The 18692-nt window shown below is 40.3% G+C and overlaps 1 protein-coding gene across 1 annotated transcript; it reads right to left on the reverse strand.

Moving 5' to 3' along the window:
• Positions 1-7755: 7755 nt before the first annotated feature.
• On the reverse strand, positions 7756-18342 carry LOC134203657 (mRNA-decapping enzyme 1A-like). The gene is made up of 2 exons (XM_062678540.1): positions 17620-18342; positions 7756-9012 (listed from the first exon to the last, which is right to left on the reverse strand). The coding sequence occupies exons 1-2, from the start codon at positions 18062-18064 to the stop codon at positions 8042-8044; spliced, it is 1416 nt and encodes a 471-aa protein (XP_062534524.1). The 5' UTR covers positions 18065-18342; the 3' UTR covers positions 7756-8041.
• Between the last annotated feature and the right edge of the window lie 350 nt (positions 18343-18692).

Below are 18692 nucleotides of genomic sequence, written 5' to 3' on the forward strand. Positions count from 1 at the left end.
CTCGCATGTACTAAAAAGTACAATAGTTCAAAATTTACATATGTATATGGAAACATATTGAGACACACTTTTGGGTACTTAGCATTATCCGATTTCTTCACAACAGGTTTTATTCGAGAAGGAATGCAGTCTTCATTCATTCTGGTTGATTACAATTGTGAGTTCGGGCCAAACGACCTATCACATGTATTTTGGCTTCCAATCAGCAAAATGTACCTAAGATTTCTCCCGAATTTCTAATTGACCCTTCTTGTTTTTATTCGCTCAACCGATGATATGTTTAAGGTCAATTATCCCAAAGAACCCATGTTTTTTGACGTCTCTTACTATTTTCAAAATTTAAAACTAAAAATCGTCAAAATGTTGTTTTTTAGGTTTGGCTGAACATTCGTTCGATTTTGAACCAACATCAGGCTAGTTCACAAATAAACCTATTTTTGGTTTTTTTTCGGATTTTTAAATAATAAGAGGCTTCATAAACTTTGAGTTCTTTAGGAAGTTAACCTCAAATAAGTCAAAGAGTTGACTGAGACAATAAAACGAGGTAAAATGTTTAGCTCAAGTGATTAATTGATATTCCTATTCATACATTTTTTTTTCTAAAAATATTGCAGATATTCCTGAAATGTCTAAATGGTGTTTTCCTGAAAATCTTACAGGAGCTGTTTCTGTAAATTACTTTTGAAAATCAACCATCAATTCCTTATAAAATGTTTTTTGTTTTTCATTCATTTGTATAATTTTCCTAGAACTTGTTTTTAAGCTATAGTTTTTCAAAAGTATATAGACAACAGTTCAGTAATGATGACGAGCTTGTAGCAATTAAATCGTAATCTGAGGCGCGAGGCAAAATGTAATTCAAATTACATTATGACAAATGACAGGTGACATTTTGGAGAGATTCCACTCTCTAACCACAGATTTAGTATTAGAGCCATGTACTTTTGGACAAAAATATTGGTTCTGAATAAATAAGTCAAGTGACATACCAATGATATTTATAACATAGCCTGGAATATTCTTGAAGAATTTATAAATGAATGCCTGAAAGAATTCCCCAATGAGTTCCTGGAAGAATTCAACAAGGATACATGGGATACATAGAATAATTCAAGAAAAGAATCCTGAAAGAATATCCGAAGAAATTTCATGAACAATTCTGAAAGAATTCATGAAATAATTCACGAAAAAAAATCTAGGGGAAAATACCTATTCTTGGCAGTCTAAGACATTCGCCAAATTGAATGATAAAAATAATGAATTATTACACTAAAACACAGATATAGTTCAACTGGTAAACATTCGTATGCTCTTCCTTTGATGATTTGTGTTAACTTAATATAATATCTTTTACCACAAACTTAGTAAATTTAATATAAAGTAACAGGTCAACGCTTCTTCTATTGGCATAGCAATTTCTATTATCAGCAATGATTTTGCTCCCTTCAGCAACTAGACATGGAAGTAGAAAACTAGTAATGTATTGGTGCCAGATGTTGGTTGTTTATATCCTCTAGTAGTAAAATTCATTCATAATAATCGGCCGCACGCTCATCTCGCTTCACTCAATTTTGGAAGAAATTTTATTAATTATCAAAACTGGCTTAAAACAAAACATGAATTTTAACCTTGGCATCAATTTTATGTCACGTGGAAGATAGGCAAAAACATTTGCAACACATTGTAAAACAAATTTTACCCCTTATGCGGCCAACAAAAAAACAGACGTGAATGGCAGATAGGGTACCCGTGTACCCAGACATTGACAATTTCATAACTTTTACCATTTTTAACCTATTTGAATAATGTTGGCCATTTTGGAGAAGGGAACTTACATACTTTTCGTCCACTGCCAAGATTTACATCTTTTGTCTTTTGTAATGCCTTAGAGTCTTCACGCGTAAGCAAAAGTCTATCAACCAGTTTCAAATATACAACTTGCTTTTTACGGTCCTTAGATTTGAAGGTCCTTACATGATATGTTTGTTTCATCAAAATAATCATGGGGGTTGTGTACAACGACGTAAACTATGTAAAACCAAATCTATACACATAAGATTGAGCTGGAGCCACCTCATTCGTACACTACGTTTCACAGTAATACCCTAAAAGTAGGCAATTATTTATGGTTGAAATGCGCTATGTAGGAACGGGAATGGTTATGATTTTTTGATGAGCTTGGAAAGAATTAAAGTTGCAAAAGGAAAACGGTTGAGTCAGCCACATAAAGCTTAAAATACTACGGTGTGGCTATCACTTTTGATATAATTCATGGTCTGAGTAAAAATCTGAATAGAAGCATTTGTATTCTAACACTTTTTTGAAATAAATGCCAACGCCGGATATTTTGTTCGTAGTTTTGCTAAAATCAAATCACATGGAATTGTGCGTGGTATTTTTTTTAGCGTGTGTTTGATATGCTCACAAACACATTCTCTCGCTCTATCCGAAGTGCGCTGCTGCCAAAGAAAACGAACAGTCCCAATTTTATTTAGTGAAACATAGAGCAAATATTGGATAAATTTGCTATTTGTGGTGATAATCAAGTGGTAATAAAGTGTAAAAAGTAGTTTACGTACCTAATTTGTCGTATCATACACGATAAAGAGAAGAAACAGGCGATCCAAAAAAGTAAGTAACAGTTTGCTTTTCGTCTGCTGCTTTCTTGGGCGATGCAATAATGGCAAGGATTTCGTAGGTGCAAATTTGTTTCGGTGATTAATTCGTCAAATCTTGCTACTTTTACACAAACAACTTATTCAAATGAAAGCCTAGACTTGAAATTGTGTGATTGAATCAAATTTATGTTCATAAATAGTGTATGTTTGCTGGAAAACGCAAATATTGTTGAGGGTGCCAACAAATGTCGCACCCTGCCAAAGCCGTATTCTACCCTATATGAATTTTATAATGATTTTCTGGAAAAATTCTTGAATGAATTCCTGGAACTTCTCCCAAAATAATTCCTTAAGGAACTCTCAAAACAATCAATGGAAGAATTTTCGCACGAATTCCAGAAGAATTTTGAAACCATTCCAGAAAGAATTCCTTTTGAAATTTCTGAAATTTGCCAAACAAATTTCTTAGGTATTTTGTACTAGCTATAGAACGATTATTTTTTTTTGTGGATTGTTTTCCCTCATACTTGTTTATTTCACCCATATGGTTTTGGCAACTCCAACATAGTTGTATTGGTGAATCAAGTGCAAAACTGTAAAATAGCACAGTGTAAAACTACGTGTTTTGGGGTCTAGACTAGTGCTAAACTAAATTCAACCTGTGTAAATAAAAAATCAACAGAAGTTATGCTGGAACTGCTGCTAATCTACGTTTGCAATGGGAATTAAAAAATTCGACATTAGAAAAATATAATTCATCCTTTCAACAAAAATTGAAAAAGTACTCTCGATTTGTTTCTTGTTAGCGTGAAATGAGCAGGGAGCAACTAGTTCACCCAATGACCGGTAGTTGTGTGAACAGCGCTGCTATTTTGTTGCCCGATGTTCACCTTGAGTGGTGTATCTATGTATTATTAATCTAAGAAAATACTGACTTTACCAGTATTTTTTTGACGTTTCATGAGTTCAAATCTTTACCGAGTTTTCAGTACCACTTGGAATTACTGAGTTAAGACAGCTGTTCAAAAACCCAGTAACATTTTACCCACTCCGGTAATCGAAACTAACAGTGTAAAATGGACCCCATCTCCTATCCCTACCTCCTCGTGGTGCTGGCAAACTTAGGGAAGATCGGGTAACCAACCCCGGTGGGAACTATGGTGGTATGCTGACAGGGAAGGGGGGTTTGCTCCTCTCCGGAGGTGCAAATCTTACTGAGCGTCTGTTCTCCATGTCAGGATCGGCTCACAACAGCGTCTGTTCTCCATGTTAGGGGCTGCTGATCATCGTACGAGTGCCAGCGAGGGACTCTAAGTCAAACTGTGCACCATGGTCCACCGGGAATAAGGAGGAATGGTCTTCCGGAAATTTAGGGGGTTTGGTGTCAGGCCCTGCAAGCCAGCCTTTTAAAAATCATAAGCAACGAACAATCAACAAGAGAGTACAGACCGGAACCATCGGCGACGACCACTGCGACGAAAAGGGACTAGCGATTGGAAACTCGGTTCGTGGAACTGCAAATCTCTCAACTTCATCGGGAGCACACGTAACTCGCCGATGTGCTCAAGGACCGTGGATTCGGCATCGTAGCGCTGCAGGAGGTTTGTTGGAAGGGATCAATGATGCGAACGTTTTGAGGTAATCATACCATCTACCAGAGCTGCGGCAACACACACGAGCTGGGAACAGCTTTCATAGTGATGTGCGATATGTAAAGGCGCGTGATCGGGCAGTGGCCGATCAATTAGTGAATGTGCAGGTTGAGGATCAAATGCCTGTTCTTCAACTTCAGCATAATCAACGTCCATAGCCCACACTCCGGAAGCACTGATGATGATAAGGATGCATTCTACGCGCAGCTGGAACGTGAGTACGACAGCTGCCCAAGCCACGATGTCAAAATCATCATACGAGATTTGAACGCTCAGATTGGCCAAGAGGAGGAGTTTAGACCGACTATTGGAAAGTTCAGCGCTCACCGGCTGACGATCGAAAACGGCCTTCGACTGATTGATTTCGCCGCCTCCAAGAATATGGCCATTCGCAACACCTACTTCCAACACAGCCTCCCGTATCGGTACACCTGGAGATCACCACTGCAGACAGAATCACAAATCGACCACGTTCTGATTGATGGACGGCACTTCTTCGACATTATCGACGTCAGGACATATCGTGGCGCTAACATCGACTCTGACAACTAACTGGTGATAGTTAAAATGCGCCCAAAACTATCCGTCATCAACAATGTTCGGTACCGACGACCGCCGCGGTACGACCTAGAGCGACTGAAGCAATCTGATGTCGCCACTGCATACGCGCAGCATCTCGAGGCAGCATTGCCGGAAGAGGGTGAGCTCGATGGGGACGCTCTTGATGACTGCTGGAATACAGTCAAAGCAGCCATAAACGACGCAGCGGAGAACAACGTCGGGTATGTGGGACGAAGTCGACGGAACGATTGGTTCGACGAAGAGTGCAGACAGATTCTGGAGGAGAAAGACGCAGCGCGGGCGATCACGTAGAACGTGGAACGTTATAGACGGAAGCGGAGACAGCAGACCCGCCTTTTCAGGAGAAAAAACGCCGCTTGGAAGAAGCGGAGTGCGAGGAGATGGAACAGATGTGTCGTTCTCAAGAAACACGCAAGTTCTATCAGAAGCTTAACGCATCCCGCAAAGGCTTCGTGCCGCGAGCCGAAATGTACAGGCATAAGGAAGGAAGCATCTTAACGGACGAACGTGTGGTGATCGAAAGCTACGAGGAACATTTGAATGGCGCTGAGAGTACAGGCAGTAAAAGTCAAGGCAGCGAAGGAGATGACTACGTCAGTTCAGCGGTCGATGGAAGCCAACCAGTCCCCACCTAGAGGGAAGTTAAGGATGCCATCATCCAAGAGCTAAAGACCAATAAATCAGCTGGTAAGAATGGTATCGGAGCTGAGCTCATCAAGATGGGCCCGGAAAAGCTAGCCACTTGTTGCACAAACTGATAGTCAGAATCTGGGAAACTCAACAGCTACCGGAGGAGTAGAAGGAAGGGGTTATATGCCCCATCTACAAGAAAGGCGACAAGCTGGAGTGTGAGAAATTTCGAGCGATCACCATCCTTAATGCCGCCTACAAAGTGATATCCCAGATCTTTTCTTTACGGTAAATCCTTCAAAAATGTCGTGAATACCAGGTCCCAACGCACCATTTGTTCGTTGATTTCAAGGCGGCGCATACGACAGTATAGACCGCGTAGAGCTATGGAAAATTATGGACGAGTACAGCTTCCCTGGGAAGCTTACCAGACTGATCAAAGCAACGGTGGATGGTGTGCAAAACTGTGTGAAGATTTCGAGCGAACAGTTCGTTCGAATCGCGCCAGGGACTAAGACAAGGTGATGGACGTTCGTGCCTGTTGTTCAACATTGCGCTAGAAGGTGTCATGCGGGGAGCCGGGTGTAACAGCCGGGGTACGATTTTCAACAGATCCAGTCAATTTATTTGTTTCGCGGATGACATGGACATTGTCGGCCGAACATTTGCAAAGGTGGCAGAACTGCTCGACAAGGACTTGCGAGCCCTTGGAGTATTCGAGAGACGGGTGCTTACTACCATCATTGGTGGTGGGCAAGAAGACGGTGTGTGGTGGCGAAGAATGAACCACGATCTCGCCCAGCTCTACGGCGAACCCAGTATCCAGAAGGTAGCTAAAGCCGGAAGAGAAACACGTGTACCCTGTCGGTGGTATAAAAAATGAACGTGATTTTCTCACAGATGCTACATTTTATGGAGTTTGTAGATGTCACCGAGTTTCAGCTTCCAGCTATAAAAAGACATTTAAATATCACCACTTGAAGTTGAAAAAGGCATACGGGTTTCCTGTCGGCCGCATAAGGAATAGTGAATGAAGCGAGTTATGGGATCAACGAACGGATCTGTGTGTTTAGGATGCGGGGCAAACTCTTCAATTATTAATTATGAATAAAAAGTAGTAAAATCTACAATAAAGTAGCTACTACTTTGTAGTAAGATCCGCAAGTATTAATAAAGCTCGGAATAAAGTATGCTTTGGTATAAACAAAACACTTTTTCGAACATAGCAGGAGATACTACTTTCGAAAATAAACGAGTAGTATTTAGGTACTAGGTACTAAGTACATGGTGGCAGCTAGAGATAGAGGAAGACCTAGTGGTGTTGGTGCAGAGGTAGTGCTTGATAGGGATGTGTTTGTGGTTGTTGATGAATATGTTTACCTTGCAACGCCCGTGGAATGTGATAATTACGTTTTCCGGGAAGTGAAAAGACGTAATGCGGCTGCGAATAGGACCTGCTATGGATTACGTAACCAGCTTAGGTCCCGCAACATGCAGACGGAAACGAAATTTTCCCAATATAAAACTGATTCTACCAGTGGCCCTTAATGGGCATGAAACATGGACGTTACAAAAGACGGACTGGAGAGCTTTCGAGCGAAAAGTGCTGCGTACAATACTCGGAGGGAAACTAGAAAATGGTGTGTTGCCCAGACGTATGAATCATGAGTTGTATCAAGAAGAAAATATTGTGAATCGTATAAAATACGGCATACTTCAGTGGGCTGGTCACTTACTGCGAATATCGGAAGAAAGAATAGCAAAAGCAATAATCGACAGAAAACCAGGAAGAGGCCGGCCGCTTCATGGAGGGCCACGAATATGCTGGCTGCACGCGGTGGAATCTGACCTGATGACCCTAAACGTTCGGAAAAATTGGAAGAACATCGCCCAAGGCGATTATGAAGCTCTACAATACGCCAGGCATAGGTGTATCGACGCTGTAGCCAACCAGGTATCCAGGTAGGTAAGCGGAAGAGGCCGCAGGCTTCATGGAGGGCCGCGTACACGATGGCTTTCTGCAGTTGAAGAGGACCTGAGGGCGCTCAACGTTCAGGGCGACTGGATGCGATTGGCCCAGGATCGAGTCCAGTGGAGAAGGATACTCCATTCGGCGTAGGTTCATGGAAGAGCTGTAGCCCATCAAGTATCAAGTAAGTAAGCAGAGTATTTTAACAAAACAATAATTAAAATACCGACTAGATTCAAGCGAATCAAAAGTTCAAATTATTGATATGTAAAATGGGAATAAGTCAAATAAATTAAAACACCCATTTCTGTACTTGCTTTACTTAGAGCAACGTGTATTCTATCTATGCAATTTGCTGTGGGCGGGAAGTACGAAGTCAATAACAGAACGGTACAATGTATTTCTTAAAAGAAAGAGGAAAATATGCCATAAACAGTAATGATATAAAACAGAATCTATCCTCAATTCGTCATTCTCTGCTTAAAAAAAGATCTAATCTCGCAGAACAAACATTTTGCCCTCTAAGTAGTCTTTGTCTCCTTCATAACTCGCTCGTGACGCGGTTCGCATTCCTGTTGCTCGCGCACACGTTATAATGCCATCATTTCCTGCAACGACTTTAAATAAGCTTCGTGCAGCTTCCGAACAAAGTCCGTATCGTGCTTGATGAGATAACTGATGGCCTGAATGAGCTGTGCCTGGGTCAGTGGTTCAACGGTTCCCACCATCGGGAAAAATCCCGGCGGAGGGTGATGATTGTTGTTTGCTTTGGAGAGCAAATCTGCGACCGAAGCTGGCTGACTGCCTCCTCCATTGGGGTGATCCGGATGCTTTTTGTTCGCCGCACTAGCGAACAAATCAGACAACCCTTTGGCGGCACTGCTCGAGCTGGATGCAAACATGGTTGGGGGCATGAGTGCTGGCTTAGTTCCACTTCCGCCAATGACATTTGTCGGTGGGTTCAACACCGAAGCAGAATTGTTTAGAGAGTTGTTGCTCATTAGGTCGGATTTTTTCAACAACTCGTGCAACGGCTGTTGCTGCTGATGTCGGGATTCTAGTTCACTTATTTCGATTGGTTTAGTTTTCGGAATTGGTTGATTGTTGTTCCGAACTGCGGCCAAGTTGGTTGAGCTAAGGAAAGTGGCTAATGGGGAACTTCCAAGCTCTTGAACAGGCGCAGATCCTGCATTTATAGGAATACCCATCAGTTTGAAGCTATTTTCTAGCTCACTGACTTCCGGCGTCAGCTTGCCTGTGGCGGTAGCCTCCTTCTGAGGCGTCGTGGCACGATGTTGCTTCTCGATCTGCTCTAGTGTATGCACCGGATTCGTCATTAAAGTTTGAAATAGTGGTACTTCCGAGGCCGCTGGCTGTTTTGCTGCGGCGAAAAAGTTGACCACACTTTGCGGTGCATCAGGAACAATGTTGATAGCCGCAGACGGGTTTCGGCTCGGTACCGGCGGCTCCTGCTGGGCAACTGCAATCGTTGGTTTCCCGGTACTATTGTTGAAGTCTTCCTGGGCTTTCGTCAACATCGAGAAAATATCCACGTTGTTACCTTTAAAACGAGAAACAAAAGAATATTTTAGAGCACCGTGAATATGTACCATTAGACTGGCCCAGGAAACAAAAAGTAGCCTAAATCTAAGGGGCACATGCAAAATATGCAAAAACTCAAACGATAGAAATAATTCAAGCCAGGATACTTAGTTTTGGCCACTTGAGTATTTCACAAAATTTCCAATATGGGCCAGTAATGAATATGTATGGAGACTGGATGAAACCTGTGGAGAACTATGACATTCCTTATAATATATGTGAGCCATCACATATGGATTGGGAAGTCGGAAGTCCCACTGCTCGTGACGGTTCCATAAAATTCTTTGCAGATGGCTTAAAAATTGGAACAAAAACGGAGCAGGCATCTTTGGCTCTGGGGTAGCGATCTCAGTTGCAATGGAAAACTATCCAACAGTGTTTCAAGCGGAGATTTTTGCTATAATGAAATGTGCTAATGTCTGGAATTATAGATATGCGAATATTTGTATTTTCTCTGATAGTCAAGCGGCACTCAAAGCATTGAGTAGCTTTCAATGTACGTCAAAACTTGTCGGGGAATGTATTCTTTCATTGCGAAAGGTGTGCCAAGAGAACTCCGTAAACCTATGCTGGGTTTCGGGACACTGTGGCATTGACGGTAATGAAAAGGCAGACGAGCTGGGGAAACAAGGTTCATTGGCCCAGAACCTGTCTGTGGTATATCTTACTGTACCATAAAAATTGAATTGAAATCCTGGGAAGCACAAAGGTTGATGACCAACTTTATGGTCGCCAAAAAGTGTGCTCAATCAAAGAGATTTCTAATTCCCAATGTTTCAATAACCAACAAGCTTTTGGAGCTCCATAAGAGGGCTCTTTGTACCTTTACTGGCCTAATAACCGTACACTGCCCGAGTAGATATCATTTGAAAAATATTGGCCAGATTCAAAATGATATCTGTCGTTTCTATAACATGGAACGTGAAACCTCGGAACATCTGCTTTGCAGTTGTTATGCATTGTACAAATGTAGATCCAAATTTCTCAATAGTGGATTTATGCAACCAAGTGAAATTTGGAACGCAAATCCTGGAAAGGTAGTGAGTTTTATTGATTCAATTTTTCCGGACTGGGAACGCGTCTTAGGTTGATTAATTGAGAAATGGTTGTAGGTTGATACAAGATGCGGAATTTATAGCAAATAGGGGTGTATTAGAGTGGGGCGTTATGGCCATTTTTTCAAAAACAATTGTGCAGAATTTGGGCCCGATTTGTTGCTTCTTTGCTTTCCGCATCGCGTTTGAAGTTTGTATGGAAAAGAGTATGGGAGAACGTATATTTTTGCATTTTTGCTTCCAGAGGTTTCAGTTCATCATACACCAAATGGTACATTGCGTTAAAGCATAATCCAAAGCATGCCGAAAAACTTTACCGAAGAAGGTACGTTGCTGGAACGTCCACGAAATAAGTAATAACGATTCGAAGATTGAGTGCAAAAAATCGTTTATTCTGCCAGCACTGCCGAGCTACGTGGACCAACAATATAACTGAGTGTTATTTCAAAATTATTGATCTTATAGGACTTTGGAGCTAATGGGAGTTATGCGGAATGATTTCACAAAGCAATAATTCCAACAAGAAGGAAGATGGGTTTTGCCCTCCGATAATCATAACCACCCGGTAGTGCTGGCAGAAACATTTATTTTTCGCATATGGTTTGAACAATAAATTTTCGAAGCGTAATAACATTTTTTGTAGACCTTCTTCGGCAAAGTCTTTTGGCATCTTTCAGACTATATGTTAACGTATTGAGTCATGTGGTTAAAAACATAAAAAAGTACATTTTCCTATATTATTCTCCATATAAATTTAAAACGCGATGCGGAAGGCGAGGACACAACCAATTGAGCCCATATGTTGCACAGTTGATTGAGGTCCCAAAACAGTTCATAAAAACCTTGATCTCACTTGATTGGATAGGGTTTGCGTTTTTCCATACACCTGCTCCCCACTCTAAGGGGTATACATACTAGAGTGGGGCGTCATGGTAATTTTTTCAAATCAATGGTTTTTCGAAGTCATTCTGGGTTATGAACAACTGTGCAGAATTTGGGACCGATTGGTTGCTTCCTCGCTTTCCGCATTGCGTTTGAAGTTTGTATGGAAATTAGTATGGCAGAACGTATATTTTTGCATTTCTACTACTAGAGGTTTCAGTTCATCGTAAACCAAGTACCACATTGCGTTAAATTATAACCCAAAGGATGCCGAAAAACTTTGCTGAAGAAGGCACGTCCACGAAAGAAGTTATAACGCTTCGAACATTGAGTGTTCAAACCGGTTCTATACTATTCCCCAGAAAACCGTTCCCCAGAAAACTATACCCCAGAAATTCCGCAGAATGTACCATTCCCCAGAAAACCAATCTCCAGAATGTACCATTCCCCAGAAAACCATTTCCCATAATGTACCGTTCCCCAGAAAACAGGATGTATAGATGAACATGATTTCTTTTTCTTGTTCTCTTATTAAACCTCATTGCAAGACTATACAATTATACACAAATGGAGCATACAATTGTACATAAAATCATTTGGCTTGATGAGTTCGATGTGCAAGGGCCATAATGGTAATTGTTAGAAGCTATAGTTTCAAATACTTGATTGGGGGAACAAATAGGGACCCACGTATTTGCCCGGAATAATATTTACCATACCTTACCTTACCTCTCCTTCATGATTCCTTCTTTAAAAAAGCGCATTTTCCGGGAATAAAACAAATGAGTCATTTTTTTGTGTGCTACGCACGCGTCATTTTCTTTTCACGGCATTTCCACGGAATAAGGCAACAAAGTATTTTTTTCCTTTTTTGAAGCACACAAAAAGCATGAAAAATGAGTAAATGATTCCTTTTTGAAAAGCACGAATTTTCCCGAAATAAGGTTAACGAACAGATGATGCCTTCTTTCAAAATACCAAAATACGCATTTTCTCGGAAAAAATCAAACAAGTGTCACATTCTTTTGACTCACGTATTTTTATGAAATACACCTTCTTTCAAATCACACGTTTGTCCGGAGTATTGCAAATAAGTGAATGATACCTTCTTTTGAAGCATAAATTTATCCACACTAATAAAAATCCACATTTCATTGGCAAAAATTTAAATAAATTTTCAAATACTGTCGTTATATGCATAACTGACCCATGTACATAGGGATCCCAGCAAACATGGGACAAATATGCGTATGATGGCAGCATAGGAGAGTCCATATAAAGTTACTTTAAGCCTAAAATTCATTCTGAAGAGAACTTGAGCCAAGAGTGTGTCTCGGTATTCTTATAGTTTTGAACCCTGAACGTTGTTCAGTGTACACTAGGTTGACACGCAAAACAAAACGATCATGGTAACTAAGGTTTCCTAGATTTAGAAAAATACAAAAATATATAGCATGCCGATACGAGGATACGAATTGCTTAATTTGGTTGCCTGATGGATACGAGTTGCTGCGTTGTGTGTTTTATTTCAGATTATATATTTCTCGCGCTTAGTTTCATAGGGGCGTAACTGCATTGATCGATTTCTCTTCGTCGATGTTTTATTTTTATTGTTGTACCGAATTGTGCTAGTTTGTCGATGATTTAATGGTTTGGTGTGATAAAGGATGGTTGTATCTTGCACCAGAATCAATAATCGCGGTTGTAGCTTTTGAAACAATTGAGTTATTAACAAAATATAAAATCGATTAAGACAAATCGATCAATTACGCCCCTATGAAATTAAGCGCGAGATTTGTTTCTTGGAAGTTCGCTTATGACAATTAGAAACGACCATTCATATCATTCGAAAACGACGTGAATATAATAAGGTCAATTTTTCCAATGACTGATTTGGGCTTTTAGAAACAAAAGCTTTTTTCTTCATTGCAGCAATCTTTTCAAAGGTATGAAAAAAAAAAATCTGGGATATGGTGCATTCTGGGAAATAGTTTTCTGGGGAATGTTATAGAATCTTGAACGATTCTATAACATTCCTTAGAAAACCATTCCCCAGAAAACCGTTCCCCATAAAACCACTCCCCAGAATGCACCATTCCCCAGAAAACCATTTCCCAGAATGAAACATTCCCCCGAAAACCATTCCCCAGAATGCACCATATCCCATTATTTTTTTCATGCCTTTAAAAAGACTCCTGAAATGAAAAAAAAAAAGATTTTCTAACAGGTGGCAACTAAAAAACCGGAATGAAAGAATGGCTTGGGGAAAAAACACTCATTTGCCTTTTCCGAGCAAATGCGTATTTTAAAAGAAGGAATCATCCATTCTTCTTCTTCTTCTTCTTATTGGCATTACATCACCACACTGGCACTTCCACAGTTATTAACTGCGAGATTTCTAAGCCAGGTTACCATTTTTACATTCGTATATCATGAGGCTAGCACGGTGATACTTTTATGCCCAGGGAAGTCGAGACAATTTCCAATCCGAAAATTTCTTAGCCGGCACCGGGAATGGAACCCAGCCACCCTCAGCATGGTCTTGTTTTGTAGCCGCGAGTCTTTCCGCACGGCTAAGAGGGCCCCTTTTTTCGAGGAAAGTCGTGCTTTTCAAGAAGGAATTATTTACTCATTTTTCTATTCGTGTGCCTTATTTTGGACAAACGCGTGCGTGGCACAAAAAATAGACTCATTTGCCCTATTCAGGGAAAATGCGCGCTTTAAAAGAAGGAATCATCGACTTAATTGCCTTATTCCGGGCAAATGCGTGGATCCCTATTGGTTTCCTCAATCAAGGCGTGTTTTTTGTTTGTGGTGAAGCCAGAATAGACGTGACCACGTGATACGACGTGACACGACAGTGCAGTTTGACATTTCATTGATAAACATGTTATTTCTTTGCGTGAGCCGCGTCACGTCGCATCGCACGACACGTTTACTCTGGCGGGCACCTTATGGTCATTATGCCAAAAGGCACATTGTATTTGAAACTAATAGCTTCCAACAATTACCACAGTGGTCCTTACACATCCAACTCATCTCAATAAATAATTTTTGTATGGTCTTGCGATGATGTTTGTAATAAAACAAGAAAATGAAATCATTTTCATCTATGTATTCTGTTTTCTGGGGAATGGTTTTCTGGGAAACGGTACATTCTGGGGATTGGTTTTCCGGGGAATGGAATTCTGGGGTATGGTTTTCTGGGGAACGGTTTTCTGGGGAATAGTATAGAACCAGTGCTGGCAGAAACATTGATTTCTTGCATATGATTTGAACGGTTGTATGTCAATGCCCAGAATACCAATCCCCAGAATCAGTTCCCCAGAATGGTATTTCCCAGAATTCCATTTCCCAGAACGACCAATTCTCCAGAATGATATTCCCCAGAATGCACCATTTCCCGGAAAAGAAATCCCCAGAATGACCCATTTCCCAGAAAAAAAAATCCCGAATGACCCATTCCCCAGAAACCAAAAACCCAGAATGACCCGTTCCCCAGAAAAATGTATCAGTCTAAGAAACTATGTTTTTCGCTGTCATTTCTATAAGGGAAGATCCATAAAGTACGTCACACAAAAATCGGCGAATTTCAACCCCCCTGCCCCCTTCGTCACACTTTTTTGTATTAAACCTCTAAAATTTTTGTATGAATCGTCACGCTGCTCGAAACCCCCCCTCCCCCCTATGAGCGTGACGTACTTTGTGGATGCCCCCTAAATTAAAAATACTAGATACTATATTTCTATGCAAAAATACTTATATTGAAGTACGCATTTGCCCGGAATAAGGCAAAACGACATATGCTGCCTTATTTTAAAGCGCGCATTTGCCCGGAATGGAGCCCATTTGATATGTTTGTTAGGGCTCACATATAATACGAAGGAGCATATAATCAATTATACTCGTTGTTCATATTGGGGGAAGCCCATATGGCATAATGCCGTTTGGCATAATGACCATTTGGCATAATCGTTGAAAAGAGTATGAAATGCAATGGGTCGTAAGAATATATGATTTCCATTTTAGAAGTATGTATTTACCTGGAATAAGACAAAAGAGTAGATGACTCCTTTTTAAAAGTATGCGTTTGCCCGGAAAAAGGCAAACGAGTAGATAACTACCTGAGCAAAGCCTGACATCATAATGAGAGCAAAAGAAAACATATTTTGATATCGACATCAAATTGAAATCATAAACTTAATCATAAACATAAACATCATAAACATAAACATAAACAACACATCATAAACATAAACTTTGATATTTATGATTGATAACTTATTTAGGTATCAATTTGATGTTGATTTCTGAATAATATGAACTGATATTAAACTGATTACTTATTTCGTTATCCAAAACCAATATCAATATCAGTTTTCGATTTGCTCTCATCGACAGCAGAAATAGTTTTCAATTTGATGTCACAGTAAGATTTTTCTGCTATACATTTTGTTATTTTAACCGTTAAAACGATCAAAAGGATATCATGCTGAGTTATCAAAATTAGGCGATTTCACAACAACTAAATTAGTTATCGATTTGCTCTCCATCTTTGCTCGGATACTTCTTCAGAAGTATGCATTTGCTCGGAAAAGGTAAAAGAGTTAATCACTCATTTTTTTAAAGTACGCATTTGCCCGGGATAATGCAAAAGAGTAGATGACTCCTTCTTTAAAAGTACGCATTTGCCCGGGATAATGCAAAATATCAGATGACTTCTTCTTTAAAAGTATGCGTTTGCCGGAAAAGGCAAACGAGTAGATAACTGCTTCTTCAAACGTACGCATTTGCCAGGAAAAAGGCAGAAGAGTAAATGACTCCTTCTTTAAAAGTATGCATTTGCCCGGAATAAGGCAAAAGAGTACATGACTTCTTCTTTAAAAATACGCATTTGCCCGGGATGAAGCAATTACGAAGTATTTAGACTAAGCTAGGAAATGGTGCATTCTGGGGATTAGGACATTCTGGGGAATGTCTTTCGGAGGATGGAGGCATTCTGGGAAATGTCTTTCGGAAAATAGGGGCATTCTGGGGAATGTCTTTCTGGGGATTGTGGTATTCTGGGGAATGGTTTTCTGGGGAGTAGTGCATTCAGGGGAATTCATTTCTGGGGAATCACTTTCTGGGCAATGGGTTTCTGGGGCATGACATACAATCGATTTGAACATCAAATTTTCAAAGCGTAATAAATTTTTTTGTAGACCTTCCAGCTACGTACCTTCTTCAGCAAAGTCTTTCGGCATATTCTAACGTATTGAGTCATGTGGTTGGCGATAAATTAAAGCCGCTAAGAGCTAAAACATAAAAAAGTACGTTTTCCCATACTAATCTCCATAGGATAAATTTAAAACGCGATGCGAAAAGCGAGGACACAACCAATTGAGCCCATATGTTGCACAGTTGATTGGGGTCCCAAGACGGTTCAGAAAAACCTTGATATCACTTGTTTGGTTAAGGTTTGCGTTTTCCCATACAGCTGCTCACCACTCTAAGGGGTATACATATCGTCGTCGGGTGTGAAAATGGATCAAATGGGGGTGAGAATGGGTCACTGTTTCAACTACTTACAATCCATGTAGTATAGATTGAATGTATCTGAAGGCAAGAAAACTGAAAGCAAGGAGACCTTTTTGAACGATTTTGTTATCCAAAAAAATAGGAATCATTTGTCTGTTAAGTCTTTTTCAAAATCAACTAATTGAAGAAAATATAGCCAAAGTCCAAAATACATTCAGAAGTTCAAAATGCCATCGTTACCCTATGCCTTTGGGTGAGAAAATTTATTTCTAAAATTTTCAGCACTAACTGTGTCACCTACTTTTAGCCAATTTACACAGAAATATACTGCCGTCATGTGTATATTTGTCCCATGCTTGCTGGGATTTCCTATGTACATGGGACAGTTATTCCTTTGTTTTAGAAATTGGTTTGGTATGCCCGATTGAGCTCAGAAATGCGACGAAGTCAGTTGGTATGTTAAAGACTATGGTTGAACTTTGATTTAGTTTTTCGGCTGATTTATTAGGAGTTAGGTTGTTACTTTCAAATTCATTGAACGGCAGTGAATCGCATATCTGTCCCATCTTTGCTGGGAATGTCATGAAAAACGTGTAAATAATGTAAACATGTAAACAATCCCATGGGTTTCCAGTAGCCTTGCGAGCAAAGGCGTAGAATTGCCAATTCGGAGATGATCAGTTCGATTCTCTGCCCGGTCTAGGATGTTTTCGATTTGGAAACATTCTCGACACCCTGGGCATAGTGCGTCCATTGTACTTGCCACACAAGATACTACATACTCATGCAATGGCGGGCACAGCAGAGCTCTCAATTAATGAGGAAATACTAATAGAATACTAAGTTGAAAAGCCGTCCTAGTTCCAGTTGGAATGTAGAGTCATTGAAGAAAAAGAAGAATGTAAATAATCCCATAGAATTCAAAAACTTTTTTTTTCTTTCCAGCTGGGCCAGTCTAGTGTACCTTATTCTAAGCTTTGGAAAATGTTCATGGCAATATTCTTGCTATTTACTAAAGATGTAATATTCTGTAGTAGATGCGAAACTATAATACTCAAAAATATATGAATAATATTTTAAAATCTATAAGCCTTCAATCTATAACTTACCCGCTCCATTTCCATTTGCTTGCGTTTTCCCCATATCAGTTTTTTTCTTGCTTCCGGAATTGTTACAAATGTCCACAAACTTGCCGATCACCTCACGGATTCGGTCACACTCGGAATTGTTGTAGAACCAGAACCCTCGAATGCGCGATCGTTCGTTACGGTACAGCAAAAACGGCGGCTGCGACTGTAGCTCGATCTGGCCGGTGATTGGTTCCACCAGAGAGTTTGTATTCAGACGATTGTTTATGAATATGCTGTGGTAGGGCTCCGCGGTTCGGCTGTAGATGAACAGGGCTCCCTCGATGTCCGTCTTCTCCCACTCGTTCTCAGCGGTGTTGAATGTGTAGAATGCAACGTGTGCCGATGAATTTACAATATCTTTTGCATACGGATCTGAACGTTGAATGGCAACTAAATTCATACGCAGTTCGGTTTGATCGGCCATCACTTTCCAAAATCGTCACCAGTTTACTGCCGAATCAACAATCAGCTCACTTTTTTGGACAACCAGAACAATAATCAATCTTTTTTTGGGTTAACAACAGGGTCAGATCAAACTTTTACATCTATCAAAGTAACGAGCAACAAATAACACTATAAACGCGATACGATATTTTCCAGACGCCAATTGATTTTTCAATTTTTCACTTGAAAATAGAAAAACCTCTCTTCGCACACGCAAAATCTGCTGCAAATCGCATCCGCAGATGAAAAGCGATGATGATGGCTTTACTTTTGCACAATGATGATGACATATCTGTCACTGGCCAATCATCATCGCCGATGAGGAGCATTGAAAACTTACGTGCGCGCACGAATATTTCAAGAAAGCTTTATAGATTTCAAGCACAACTTTTACTTTATTTAGAATTAAAAAAAAAATATATAAAGCTGCGCAGAGGATCTTCCACGGCATACGGCGAGCGGTTACGGCCGCCAACTTGCCTGCGTATTAGTCTCTGGTTTAACGTTTCTAGACGTCAACTACAGCCGCCGATCCCAGCATTTTGATCAATGTGGTAAATAAGGTGCTGATGAAGTATGGATTCAATTCAAGCCTTCTTATTTACCAC

This window comes from Armigeres subalbatus, unplaced genomic scaffold, assembly GCF_024139115.2.
Source record: "Armigeres subalbatus isolate Guangzhou_Male unplaced genomic scaffold, GZ_Asu_2 Contig205, whole genome shotgun sequence".
In the NCBI taxonomy this organism is placed as follows: Eukaryota; Metazoa; Arthropoda; class Insecta; order Diptera; family Culicidae; genus Armigeres; species Armigeres subalbatus.

What these genes read in the sequence shown, in the direction of transcription:
- LOC134203657 (XM_062678540.1), bottom strand. Translation starts at nt 18,064, where the DNA reads ATGGCCGATCAAACCGAACTGCGTATGAATTTAGTTGCCATTCAACGT. An exon ending in AGCAAATGGAAATGGAGCGG is followed by an intron (nt 9,013 to 17,619) that starts GTAAGTTATAGA and finishes CTCGTTTTAAAG; the next exon opens with GTAACAACGTGGATATTTTC.